Here is a 13,230-nt window from a genome sequence, read left to right as displayed (position 1 = left end):
CCCTGTAATAATGTGAGAATGTATGGTCTGACCCTAATTATAAACAGCTCAGACTATGCTGTGGTCTGCTGCAGAAACTATCTTGAACTTTGAAGAGAGAAAGATTTTGTCAGTGATTATGTATGTCTTTCTATGACGTGCGATAAAGTAGTTGTCATTTTATTGTATGTGAATTTAAGGCATTTAAGGCAGAATAACATTTGTCATTGTGAAATCATCGATCTTATATTTAATGCACCTTGTGGGTAGGATAAAACTGCAGAGATCCAGGTCTTCCTTAGAAAACATCTGGGTTTGAGATGTTCACCACTAAAAGAGACAAGCTGTAGCAATAAACAATAAATACAGTATCAAGCAATGGAAGGCACATACAAGGATACTGAGGCTACCTAACAAGTTATTCACTGGCCTTCAGAACAAAACTTTGGATAATTGACAGTGATTTTGAAAAGAAGTGCTTTTTAAGCAGAAACCTCAGCTTCACCAGTTTCCCTTTATTTATTTGTTTTGTGTTTTTTTTACTTCAATCCTGTTGCGACATTTTTGACCCTATTCAAGGGCTGAATGTAAATGCAGGAGGCAGGAAACTCGAGTGTAATCAGGTGCAGCATCTTTGATTTTAGGGCAGTTCTGTGCTCTGAGTAGTGGCAGAGCTTAGCCCAGAGACTAAAGGAGATTTAGCTGGAAGAGGAGACGTGTGTGTAGAGTGCATTCCAGCTGAGGGAACGCTGAAGAAAAATGACCTGTTATCCCACAGCGGCTACAGTCGTTTGCTGTGCACGGCAATGCATACCTGGAATTGTATACGCTGCCCTTGGGAATATATAGTGGAAGGCACTTTAGGTTTGAGCCAATGCATTTAATTCCCAATGTCACCTCAAAGCAGCCCTTCCTCTCTCTCCCAACAAATAGTAAGAGTCCAATTCCTGCGTGGCCGTGAGATATTTGTGGCCACACAGAGAAATAATATCCTGACCCAAGGACCAGAAAGGCTCCCTGGTACGTGTCCTGCCTGAATGACTGGGGCATGGTCTAGTATTTCATGAATTAGAAAGCTTTACGCTTCTATACGCAGCAGGTGATACTGGATGTATGGCATGGAGTTGAACTTGAAAAAAAATAGGTCTTTTAAAGGACCAGTGTTGATGGAACCTGAATGGGCAGGGAAGTGAACGCTGAGCCATTTGATGGCAGTGGTGGTTTTGAGTCAGGTGAAAACCAGCAAGAACAGAAGTCATTTAAGCAGTAGGTGTATCGTGTGATATTGAATTCTCAGCCCAATGAAGTGAGAAATCTGGTAGAATTCTTTTTTGTGTTGTTGTTTATGGCAGAGTCATCTGTTACTATAGTAGCAAGCAATAAATAATGATATAAAGGGATTAAAATGAGTGCTGGCGTTGCTGGCATGTGGTTGGGAGGTTTTATTCTTTGTCTGAGTGTCATTTGTGCAAAATATGGTGGTGCATTAAATTGAAAAATAGATTTTTATGTTTAAAGTTGCCCATTAGTGATGGTTTCCTGAATGAGGCTGACCCTGCAGGGCTTGTGACACGTAAACTAGTCTTTAAATCCGATTTGGATAGACTCTCTCTGGCTACTCCACTCTGATGCAACAGTGTCTACAAAGGCGCTTCTCAGAAGACCGAACAGTGGGCCTAGGAAGAGATTTCACAGATAAATAACAAATCGTTCTGAATATTTTTCAGTAGTGTGGTTGTGAATGAAGAGGAACCTGGCAGGAGAAAGGAGGAACATATCAAATATATCCCAGGAGCATTTAGAAAGTTGCTGTATTTAAACTGGTTTACAAATGAAAATAAACATTACATAGTGTCTGAAAAAGAAGACATTTTTATTTTGCATAACAGCCTAAGACCACTCGTTCTTTTGCCTGAGGGAAAAAAAAGAGATTTCTTTTTTAGAATTGTAGCAGAAGGTAACAGTAAGGAGGACCAGCAAGCTGCATGTCTTTTGCACATATATGTACTGAGGAGGAAAAAGAAGAATATATGTTTCCACCTTCCTCCAAATCCTGGGGCCACATACAACATCCATGCACTGCTATCCAGGGAGAAAGCTGTAAAGACAATTTCAGATTATGGCTTCCTTTTATTCAGTGGACCTTACTTATAAAATAGTGCCACAGCAGTTCTTCTCCGAGACCTCCTATGCTGAGGTCTCCCGGAGCCACAAATCATCTGAGTTCCTTCTTAGTCCCAGCATGACCTTCCAGCTGCAGGCAAGAATTGGTGCATCTTTCCCTTCAGGAAAGAAAGAATGAAAAAAAAAAAAAAAAGGAATTACATCTTTCTACCATTACACAGCATTAATTCTTTTAGTAAAGTGTTGGAAATAAACACGTAAATAAAAAGGTGCAATCTGTGCTCCCTTGGGAATGCTGCGTGGACTGGCAGGGAGGGAGGTATGGTATTATATATGCATTTTCATGTTTCCTTTATGCATATTAGATTGAATAATTGTCATTAGTATTATTCCGCACAAGTTCTTGTTCTCCTTGTCATAGCAACACGTAGTTGGGGGATCATTTATCATCGTTGTTACTGCTACATTTGTATATAACACTTTCAGTGTTGGAAGACATCCTAAACAGAACAACAATGACAGAAAAAATACAAAAAAAAAAAAAAAAAAGGCAATTACAAGGATATTTCTGAATAATGTAACTGCTTTTAAACATTTGTGCACAAATATTAGATCTAGGTTTGGACCACTGTGCTCATCTTTCATGGTTGGTTATCTCAGTTAAAGTGAGGCTATATATTTGCTTTTTGGGCGGATTTGTGTTTTACTTACATTTTCCACTGATGAAAGTACCTCCTGTTTTGTGATAGAAATGTGCATAAAATGGAGGGGCTTGTTGGCCGCATAGTCGTTGGACTGCTGCTGCTCAGAATACTATAAAAGCTTCTTTATGTCCATGAGGCGCTTGCCTTCACAGTGAAGAGAGAAGAGGATCTGAGGATGTCAAATTCCTTAGGATCCTGCTTTTCAGCGGAATTTGGTGCTCATAATTAAGGGAATTAGTAGCTGTCTGGGTTAATATTCCAACACATTACAAGGCTTAGAAATTGTAAGAGTTTGGCGAATAAGAGCATATTACCTCAACAGGATTTTGGTGTATTTTATCAGTTAAAAATACATACTGCTTTTTCGGGTAGCTGTGGAAAGCCAGCCTGTGTGAGAGTTCATACATGTGCTTAAGAGACACTAATTGGTGGCATGCAACCTGGATATTATATTTCACTAGCCTAGAAAAAATTATCACCTGGATCCTGTGTACAAGTGTCTGCAATTGCGGGAGGGTCCAGTTAGAAGATCAGTGGTCAGTGGATCTTTGGCTTTACTGTGCCAAGAGGTTTATGGCTAATTTCGTACCTGAACACCAGCACTGAAGAAAAAAAAGGGGATGGCAGAGGAAAGATGAGGGCAAGGTAGAAGAAAAAGCAGGGAGGGGGGGAAGCTTGTTTTCTGTGGTTTGAAATGTCACGCAGGTAGTACTGTAAAGCTGCAAACTATCAAGTGTTTTGATACGTTTGGTAGGAGGGTCCAAATATTTTTAACTTCAGAATTTTCCTTTTCAGCCGATCCAGCCTGAACTTTTAAAATCTCACTTCTGCAAGATTTAGTAGGAAAAATCTTGTCAGCAGGCTGATAAAAGCTAGGTTTTTTGTTTGGTTGCTTGGTTTTTTTAAGAAAGATCTGAAGGCTTAGCTTTGTTACCTGGTGCTCTGTTGGGAGGCAGTTTCTACACCTTGGATAGAGGAAAGGGATGTTGTGTGGTGTATCGCATGTGAAGAAGCTTCACGTGACTCCTGGCGTGTAAGACCTAGAGCAGACTGAAATGCAATGGATTCTGTGTCTACCTGCAAAATTTGCACTGGTGAAATAGCACTTCATGAAATATCAAGTGGGCTACCTGGTTGTCTGAAAAATTTTGACTTTTAGTATTTCACACAGGGATATTTTTCTGTAAGTGTATTCCTTTCTGTCCACAAACAACTGACCAAACTCTGGAGAGCTGGCAGCCAGAAGATTTTAGATTTCGTGCAGGTTTGTCACATTCTTATGGGCGCAGGACAGTCTGCATGTGGGGAGTGCACAAGCACATTCTCCTGTGTTGGATTTCCAGCTTTACTCCTTCCAGGAGTTTCCAACTTCTGCTCGAGCAGAGCCACCTGCGCTCCACAGAGGTTTATTCCAGGGGAGCTCAGGTGGCATTCTTCTTGCTGCGGTCTCCTTAGGACTTTCCCAGAGGTGGGATTTGTTGTTTGTGCTCAAAAAATTCCTTTGCATCCCTCAGCCCGACCTGCCATCCCCAGTCCTTACTGGAACTGCCCACTCATGTGGATGCACTGGCTGTTGGGAGATTTCAAGGGGTAAGGAATTCGCCACGTCTTTTCCCTGCAGATGTGCTGTTCTCCAAAGATGTCTCTTGAACCCCTACAGGCTTGAAAATCAGAGCTTTTGGATAGATTAAAACTCATTCTGTTCTCAGTGAAAGCTGCCATAAAATTAAATTTCTCTGCTGAAGGGGCTGAGAGACTTCCCCAACCAGGTTGGATAATTCTTACTAGTAAGACCTAGAAATACCTCCTCTTGGCTTTTTGTTCTTAATAGGAATGCTAGTATTTTTCCCCATGTGTGTTTTAGATATACGATCTATGGAGAGCAGCAATGTGTTTATCATCAACAGTGAAAATACTGACCTGGAAAGGACTTTTAAAACATATGCATTGATATGGATATAAGGAAAACAAAAACCCCACAGCTGCTCCGCCTGCAGGGCTTTTCTGAATAGCTGAATGGATCAAAGGATGTTTTTATTTCCATGTGAAGAGGAAAAATTCATCACTTTATAAATCACAGCAAAAACAAATCAAATCAATACCAGGAGCTTTTTAATAATAATGCATTTCTTATGGCTATCCTCAGTATAGGTCTCAGCAGTGGGTGTTGCACACAGCTAAAAAGAGTGAAATAAAACCTGTCTGTGACACTGGTTTTCATTTAGCATTAAGGAATTAACTGGAGTACCACACTGTAACATCCCAAAGACTGACATGTTTAGAATCCGAGAGCTAAATCTGTATTTTATAGCTTGAGTTCATCTGAACTGTGAAGTGATATTACAAAATAAATTTTTCCTTTCTTCAGAATTCAAGAACATGTTGGGTAGTTTGACTTTCTTCATCTGTTGTGTGCTGTGGCTGGGTCGTTAATGCACTTTGTCCACTTGTTAGCAACGCATCCTGAATGTCTTCTATCGACCATTGCGATTTGAACACCTTTTTTGGTTGGTGAATAAAGGAGAAGCTCTCTCTCACCTTCTGTGGAATGTGTTGGCTTCTGTCCTGATAAATGTTACTGTAGGATGCAGTCATTTATTTTAACTGCGTTGAGAGACTTTCAAAGCCATTGTATGATCTTGGTACAAGCCAGCAAATTCGTACTGTATATCAAGGGGTGAAAGTTAGTGCTGAGATCACTAAATAACACTTACTTTCAATAGAGCTTTAAAAAATTCTGGCCCGTGAATTTTGTGATTAGAAATGGATCCTCTATTAACAAGTCAGTGCAAGGCTAGGGAATAGATCCAAGTGCTTCCTAAATTGGAGAAGTGTTGGCTGGGTACAACAGCGAGCTGTAAACAGGGTATAAAAAGCTATGAGTAGTAGAGAAAAGGATTAATAAAAAGAGAAAGTTTTGTATTACCTCAGAAATAACTGAGTCATGCAGTTGCTTGGTGCAGGCATGAAGTTATTAGCAAGGGAAAAACCACATCACAATATTTTATTGTCCCTTCTTTAGGTGTTAGGCCTCCAAGACTAAAACCAAATATATATCTATAGGGGTATTTCTTTGTTTTCCGCACTAACGTTTCATGTCTAGACAAAGTGCGATGGAGAAAGCTATCTCTTAATTATTTAGTAGTAGTTAATAACGTGAATTAATGTTGTGCTGCCACGACATTGACCCTTTCTTATACATACATTGCATTGTTCAGATATCCAAGGATACTACCCCAGTGTTTTCACTTGAAGTGTTACATTTTCTTTTCTTTTCTTTTCTTACAGGTTGACTTTGAACAACTCCAGGAAAACTTGTGTCAGATGGAAAGACGGTGCAAAGCGTCCTGGGATCACCTTAAGGCTATAGCAAAGCATGAAATGAAGCCAACTCTAAAGCAAAAAATGTCCGAGTTCCTTAAAGACTGTGCAGAAAGAATCATAATCCTGAAGATTGTTCACAGAAGAATAATTAACAGGTACAGAATTAGAGTGGTGACAGCAATATCTTGATAATAAATGACTTGCGAAAATTATAAATTATGTCATCATAAATATGTTTTTATGAGTGTTTAATCCACATTCCAGCAATTAATGTTACCAGGATGTATGTGGTGCATACTTTGTTATAGATGCCATTTAAGAAAGATCCCCACTCCAGAAAGTTTCTATATTTCTGATGAAAAGAAGCAATGATCCAGGCAGTCATTTATTGCCAAGGTGCAATAACTGGGTCTTTTAAATCCTAGTCCCCAAAAGCTAGCAGCTTTACGGTTAAGTTGCTGTATTTTCTGTCCTGAATACTTTTGAGGGGGGTTGGCTTACCATCTGATAAAAAAGAACAGGCCGTAGCAAAAAACTGAAGTCCTAATGACAAATTTGTTATATGCAGAAGTCGAAACGAGTCTTGTACAATGAGTTCTTCTATAGGCAGCACCACTCCTATTTGCAAGACCTACAACTATGTGTTCCTGCTTATTAATGAAATTTTGAGAGATTTTCCAACTTCTGAATAATTTCCAGATTGCTCTGGTCAAAGTTAGGGTCTGGATGCCAACTGATCCCAAATTTGTGGATATACATTTGAGAAGTTGATTCAGCTCTTCTTTTGTTTTCATAGTGAGTGGGTTTTCATGCCATAAGTAAGCAGAAATCCCAGTTGCATTGGAAGGGAAGGGAAGTGAATTCACCAGTTTCCTGTTGTGTTTATCATATGCATTGTACAAAGCAGAAAAATATTAATTTTTTCCTATTATGTCCTGCAACTACTACTATAGTTCTCCAAAAATGTATCCATGTACTTGCATCTTTCTAGGACCGAGAAGACTTTTTATCATCAGGGATGTAGATGCAGTTAAAAGGAATTCCCATACATTTTTAAGCATTCAGCCCGCTATTGTAAATCATGCAATATAGAAGCAATAGTAAAGGTTGCAAATAGTGCGAAAGCTCTGAATGCCACAAAAGCAGTAAAACTGTGAATTGAGAGTATCCCAAACTAAAGTACTTGGTAGATAATACAATTTTATGGTCAGTTTTGTGAACCAGAAATTCTTTCCTTCTTGTGTTTGCTAGCCTGTAAATCTGCATTCTTCTTGTCTAGACTTTCCCCAACATCCTAACAGCTTCTTTGAAGTTGCTTAATACAAATAAATAGAATTGAAACTTAATAAATATTTTTTCTATAACTGAAATGAAATTGGCCATTCACACGCCAAATTAGTCATATAAAGTAGATGGAGTTCCATAAGAGTTCCATAAACATCTTATCTCCTGCATCAGCCTGGGAAAGTGGACTGGGATGAAGTTACCGTAGACGAGACTTTCATGGTTTTAATTATAAAACATGCCAGTGTTATGCAAAGCATCCATGAAAATTCTGTAGCACAAAAGAAATGATGGGAGCTAATAAAGTAATAAATGGATTCACTGAAATGTGTTTTTATTTTCCCAGAAGCCATCAATAAAGATTTTTTTCCCTTTGCATTTATGAACTCATTGTTTTCCAGGTTTCACTCATTTTTGTTATTTATGGGCCATCCTCCCTATGCAATACGTGAAGTCAACATCAATAAGTTCTGCAAAATTATTAGCGAATTTGCTCTGGAATACCGCACCACCAGGGAACGAGTTCTGCAGCAAAAACAGAAACGAGCTAACCACAGGGAAAGAAACAAGACCAGAGGGAAAATGATAACAGATGTAAGTGGCAAAATGTATCTCCCACAGCATGGATTTTTAAAACTTTCTTTCATTGAATGTCGTATATGAAGTGTTGTTACTCTTTATTTTTATTCTTAAGAGGTTCTTCTACTGTAGGTAATGAACTCTGTTCTCTTCGAAGGCAAAGCTTGCAAGTCCTTGATTGTGTATATTTTTGTTGCATTACAATTTATAGAATGAGAACAAACTAAAATTAAGCATCCAAAAAGAGCATCTCTGTGTGTTGCACAGACAGTGCCCAAAACATCTAGAAGACACCAGGAGCTGTGCGTACCTGATCAGCCAAGAATACGAAAAAGAAAAAAAAAAACCTAGAAATTAGGCTTCTAATTGAGGACATGATTTAAATGATGAACCATTGTAGCCATTTAAGTGGTTACAACCAAATTTAAATGGATTTTTTTCCTCCATCTTTGAATATTCTAATATAGTCTTTAATCTTAGTATTTTATCTATTTTTATGTATGTATGTATATGCATGCACACACACAGCAATTTTCTTCTTAACTTTAAAGCACAGAACAGCCAATTTTATGCGAACAGACTGCTTTGGGGTTCTGAAAGAACAGGCAAATTTATGATCACAGTAGATGTTACCCTGCAACCTTTTTGACTCTATGATTGCATACTGATAGAATAAATTTAAATAAGATTATTTTTCTCAGCATAGCAAGCTTCAAAATCCCCTTGATTTTTTTTCACTTTTTTTTTTTAAGTTGATGTAGTTTGACTCAATCCAAATAAAGTTTTAAGAAGTGCCAGTACTTAATAAAAGTTTCCAGCTGTCTCAAAATCCAAATCTGGTGTCTCGATTAGATGCAAGTGGTTCGTTGCATATGAAGCTACCCCTGCCTTTGGCATGAAAAGCCCTAAGCTGATTACAGTTTTATGGCTCAGGCAACATGGGTCAAAATACATATATGTATTGAGACTGATCTAAATTGAGACTGTATTTAAGTCATTGACTCACGATCATTTGTAGATCTTTCCTGGCAATATCCTCTTTAAATTTGGAAATCTGCCCCATCTAGAGAAAATGTTAAACCTGTATTATTATCTCAAAAGATTTTCCTTTTGGTCTAGCCTCAGGTTAAGGAAGAGGCTCTGATTTTATGCGAAGGGTATAATATAGTTGTACAAATTTTTAAAACTACCGCTGGGGAACTGAGATCACTTTCTTCAATTGCTTCTCGGTTTTCCTGACATATTCTATAGGAGCTAAAAGATAGCATTAACCAAAGAGATTAGTAAATTAAAATTTTCATTTCCTCAGATTGCTTCAATACTTTTTACTAGTTTAAACAATACTGAGACGTGCAGGAGTTACTGTTTTCCTACTATAGGATGTAGTGTTTCTGTATTATCTGTCCCAAAGAACTGGCTGTGGCAGGACAGAAAGCTTCTCCGTGTCCTGTTCCTGCAGGAAATGCGAGGGGAAAAGGAAATCTGATCACTGGCAGCCGGGTTCCGGGAACGGAACGAAGCGACCCTTTCAAACCAGGAAAAGGCTCAGGGTTGACAGGCAGTCGGTGAGGAGCAGAGCCAGGGACGGTGGCTGTTGTCTGAAAATGTAAGAAAGGAAGAAGATGTCTTGTTCAGCTCAAGATAGTGTTGAGATTTGACAAGAATTAAATGCCATCTGACAGCTAGTGCTCCACCTAAAAATATCTTGCAGGTCCCCAGAAAGGGAGCACTTTTTGCCTATCACTAATTTACAATTATATAACGGTCCTGTTAGCTTAAAAACAAAAATCCTGCTGGAGTAAAAAACTACATTCTTTAAAATTCCCGTTATAGAGATATTCTTTACGGGAGTTATTCCTGTGGCCATATGGTTATTTCGGGACTTACTAAATCTCTTTAACTGTAGCCCAGTAATATGGCCTCGTTTACTGTTCACTTGATTGCAGTACATGGTAAAACAGAATTAAAGTTGCATCAGACTATTTGTCCCAGCTTCCTTTGACAACTTCAAAGTCAGATCTACCTCAAAACAAGTTTCCAAGTCAGCAGGATGGAAGATATTTATGCGTGAAGAACGATGAAAAAGGGGAGTTTTATTGTAGTCTTGTGTTGGCTGTGGTTTGTATCTGGTCTTGATTTTCTTAGTGTTTTATATTTGAAGGCATTGGAAAGGGAAGATATCGCAGTAATGCATTGACAGTATGTTCAACTAGTTACAAAACACTGATAGAAGAAAGTTTAGGTCTTGACATTGGAAAGAAACTCTGTAGAAAGTAATTCTAGTAAGAAGTAGTCATGTGGAATTTTAGTTTTGGCTTTTGGTGACCTAGAAGGATTGTGCGGTTATTTGATATTTACCTCCTTGCCCTTTTGAAAGTTTCCTCAGGATCTCATTTTTATCACCTTACAGTGCATTGCTTTTAGGCAGAAGAAGAGGGGATTTTAGCAAAAATGGGAAAGGAATAAGCCAGCACCATCCCAGTTCTTAAATGAGAAGGCACGTATCTCTTAAACCTTGGTCCCCCCTGCGGACTTGGAAGGCAGAGGGGTGCTGGCTCTTCGCGTGGAGAGAGTCTGCTGGCTCTTCGCGTGGAGAACTTGCATCAGCTTCAGCATCTGCTCATGTGGAGTAGGGCTAAGAAACACGATGGGGAATATTTCCAGTCCTCCTTTCAGCCTTTTACCACGGAGATCTTTATGTTTATATGTTCTTTAATAGCTGAAGTGGACTGGACACTGCCAGTGTAAATCTTGGTGAATGTTGTCGGCAAGAGAGAGATAGATGGGGGCAGGGGGGAGGGTAAGGAAAAAAAAAAAGGAGAGGAACAGCGAGTTGCCAGTTTTGCAGGGAAAATTGCCTAGTCTCTGTAACCTTATATCTGGCTTTAGCCAGTGATAGCACTCATTTCAGGCACACTAAAAATAACAAGCAAGCAAAATAGGGAAGAAATGCAATTATAGATAGAAGTCTGAGCTTTTTAATGATTTTTAATAATAGTAGGTAATATAACCATCTGTCTCCCAGATTTATGAAGCTCTGCTTTTTACGATGCTTAAGAGTTTCAATTCCAAAATTGCTATGTAATAGAAATAATATTTTGAAATGGCAAATCCACCACATAGAAATGCTAGCCTAAAGGAAGAATGGGAGGAAGGGAGGGAGGGAAGGAAGGAGGAGGATCCCAGATTGTCCTGCAATATCCAGTATTGGATGACAGAAGAATCAAGCAGCCTTTTTTTCTTAAAATTAACATCTCGTGTCCGCAAGAGGTATTCAGTATACCAATATTCTTTCAGTGCTTTTTGGTAATATTACATGTTAAAAATTTCCTGATTTATTAATCTTTCTCAGTGTGTTTATAATGATGAAATGAAGAAGGAAATAAAAGGCAGAATCTAGACACCTGAGTGAGAGCAGATTCCCTCGTGAAACAAAAGTGTATTTATTTTGCTACTTTGACTCCTGTTATCAGTATTTGCTGGGGGCAAACGGCTCTCCAGACATGGAGACGTGACGGGGATGATGAACTGCTCCTCCCGTGCGCTGGATTAGCTTTGGGTGTAGAAGACAGCGGTTCTAGGTGTGAGCCCTCTCCACCCAGAGCAGGACGAAGGGAAATGGTAATGCCCTGGGTACTGGAGAGGAGCAAAGTCAGAGAGGAGTACGTTGCCCTTAAAGTAAGTCCACAGCAGATCACTTTTAGCTAGATTAAATGGGCAGGAAGGCCGGCAGCTGGGACTTCCCCTGTGAAAATCCAGCTTGATATAAAATAATAATAATATAATAGACTTTTGTTTGGGGCACGCTGTTTGTAATGTGGGTACTCTGCTATTTCACCTTTCCCCGAGTGCCTTTTGCATATTATTTAGCTTAATTTGCACTCCTCCTGCCTTTTATTTATTCGATAGATCTACATATGGATTAGAATGCAAGTATGCTCTTGCTTCCCATTCTTCTCCTTTCTGTTTCCTATTCATGCCAAGAAGTGAACAGTGGCCTTCTTCAGAAGAATTGCTTTATGGTGTGACTCCTTGCCCCCCCGGGGGATGGAAAAAACCCAATGGATCTTTTTAATGTAAAGGGGACATACCTGCTGAGGTCCCTCTGCAAAACATCTGCCTGTGTTTCTGTCAGTGCCTCTGTGTCCAAAGAAAAATAAGCATCTCACTCTTTAAATAAAACATACCCTTAAAAAGTAATGTTAATGTGCTGCTCACCACTCTCACAGCTAATCTTCTTATGGAGATTGTGCTGAAACTAAGCTGAGGGCCAAAGTAAATCAGGCTTTCATTTTTAATGATGAATGTTTTTGGAACAGAATGTATCAATCCCAGACAGAAATCATAGCTGAGATGGAGATAAGGTCAAAAATATGTATTAGTAACACTAGGGAGGGGAGTAGAATTGGTGGAATGCTTCATCTAAAAAACAAAACAAAACCCACAAATAAAAAAATGCATCGGATTTCTGGGCTATGTTTGCACTTCAGGAGCAATCAAACTGAAAATTATGGAGACAAGGCACCCAGATACTTGAGAAACTGTGTTTTACTTTGGGAACCTTCCATGTGGGGCATCTTACGACCCGATGAAGAATTCCCCAGGCATTTGGGAAACACAGCTCTAAATAGTTTGCTAATTCCCTGTAAAGCCCCAAATTTAAGAATGCTCCATATGCCACAATATTTTGATATGCCTTTTGCATTTAACGTAGTGTAACTGTCAAGATAGTTTTACACGCCTGCTGTCACAGAGGGTGAAAGCCCTGAATGACAAAGGATAATTGCATCTCTCTAATTTCCAGGATCTGATATCGGGCAGCTACTGAAAAACTTTAAGCATTTATTCAGAGACTACTCAGCATTTGATTTGAGTTCTCTGTTAAACTGGAAGTTAAAAAGCCCCAGCTTAAAAAAGGAATTAAAACAAGCACTGAAGTGTAGAGAAAAGGAATTGCCAAGAAGCTGACCTCTGCACTGGGAGAAAGAGCAGCCAGGACCTCCCTGTGCTGAACAGAGCTGCAAAAAGGAGAAGGGAGTCTTTCCTACTGCTCTCAATTTCCACAGGGCAAAAAGTAGGCAAGCAACCGCATGACTCAAGGGAGAGAAATAGGATGGGTTAGGGGTAGGGTTTCATCATTTCTCTAAGGAATATCAGGAAATCTTTATATATGCTACTGACAGTGACAGTCTGTTCTGCGTACAATTAACTAAAAAAAAATAAAAAATCGGCAAGC

At 39.2% G+C, this 13,230-nt stretch overlaps 1 protein-coding gene across 3 annotated transcripts in view; it reads left to right on the top strand.

The window, feature by feature from the left end:
• Nucleotides 1-13,230, top strand: part of FHOD3 (formin homology 2 domain containing 3) — a 387,204-nt gene that overhangs the window by 352,681 nt on the left and 21,293 nt on the right. For all 3 annotated transcript variants that reach the window (XM_010573877.1, XM_010573894.1, XM_010573885.1), the window contains 2 exons: nucleotides 6,096-6,286; nucleotides 7,817-8,009. In XM_010573877.1, the coding sequence (XP_010572179.1) occupies nucleotides 6,096-6,286; nucleotides 7,817-8,009 (384 nt within the window). The remainder of the gene's footprint in view (nucleotides 1-6,095; nucleotides 6,287-7,816; nucleotides 8,010-13,230) is intronic.

This window comes from Haliaeetus leucocephalus, unplaced genomic scaffold (assembly GCF_000737465.1).
Source record: "Haliaeetus leucocephalus isolate CR32 unplaced genomic scaffold, Haliaeetus_leucocephalus-4.0 Scaffold3, whole genome shotgun sequence".
In the NCBI taxonomy this organism is placed as follows: domain Eukaryota; kingdom Metazoa; phylum Chordata; class Aves; order Accipitriformes; family Accipitridae; genus Haliaeetus; species Haliaeetus leucocephalus.
The sequence above is the reverse complement of the archived record's forward strand: the minus strand, read 5'-3'. Positions and strand labels throughout refer to the sequence as shown.